Source organism: Arachis duranensis, chromosome 7 (assembly GCF_000817695.3).
Source record: "Arachis duranensis cultivar V14167 chromosome 7, aradu.V14167.gnm2.J7QH, whole genome shotgun sequence".
NCBI lineage: Eukaryota > Viridiplantae > Streptophyta > Magnoliopsida > Fabales > Fabaceae > Arachis > Arachis duranensis.
Window position 1 is genome coordinate 359,454 of NC_029778.3, and position 644 is coordinate 360,097.

At 36.0% G+C, this 644-nt stretch overlaps 1 protein-coding gene across 1 annotated transcript in view; it reads left to right on the forward strand.

Annotated features, from left to right (window-relative positions):
- The window catches only part of LOC107496156 (uncharacterized), a 16,638-nt gene that overhangs the window by 13,154 nt on the left and 2,840 nt on the right, over positions 1-644 (forward strand). Inside the window, 2 exon segments of the mRNA XM_021126958.2 lie at positions 116-180; positions 279-344. Of these exon segments, the coding sequence (XP_020982617.1) occupies positions 116-180; positions 279-344 (131 nt within the window).

Here is a 644-nt window from a genome sequence, read left to right on the forward strand (position 1 = left end):
ATTCGAGCTGTTAGTTTTCTCCTTTTGAAAAATCTTGTTTATACTTTCCACATGTAAGTATAATTTTCAATCTCAAACTTAAATTATGATAAAATGGTTTTGCTTATGTTGTCAGGCTTCCAGAGTGGTGTCATCCAAGCTTCTGAGTTTCGTACGTATCACACACCTGTTAATAGACAAGTATGTGGTGTGATAAGTGATGATCTTATTTTCTGGGCTTCAGTGTGACTTCATTCATGGATTTCTCCGTTTGATTGATCTAACTGGACTTTTGTTAGGGTGACTATGTGAATGCGCTTCGAGCTGCAAGGGATTTTTGCTCAAGAATTTCTGCTTCTTTGAAGGTGTAGACTCAAATTCCATCTCGCAATTTTACCTGTGTTGACCCAACTTTTGGGATTCAAGAATTTTCCTGAATATAGTCCTCATACTTTGACTACTTGGAGATGGAATACTTTTCTTTTCCGGTCCATAAGCCATTATCTTTCCTTTATGTTATAAACTGCATGTAGGTTGCATCAGTTCTTTGAACATTCACGTTATTTTTTTTTCCTTTTGTTGAGACTCACTATAACAAGAAGGATCACAAAATTCTGTATTGCGTTACATAACCATGTCCTTTTTTTTTGTGTGCGAGTGAGTGT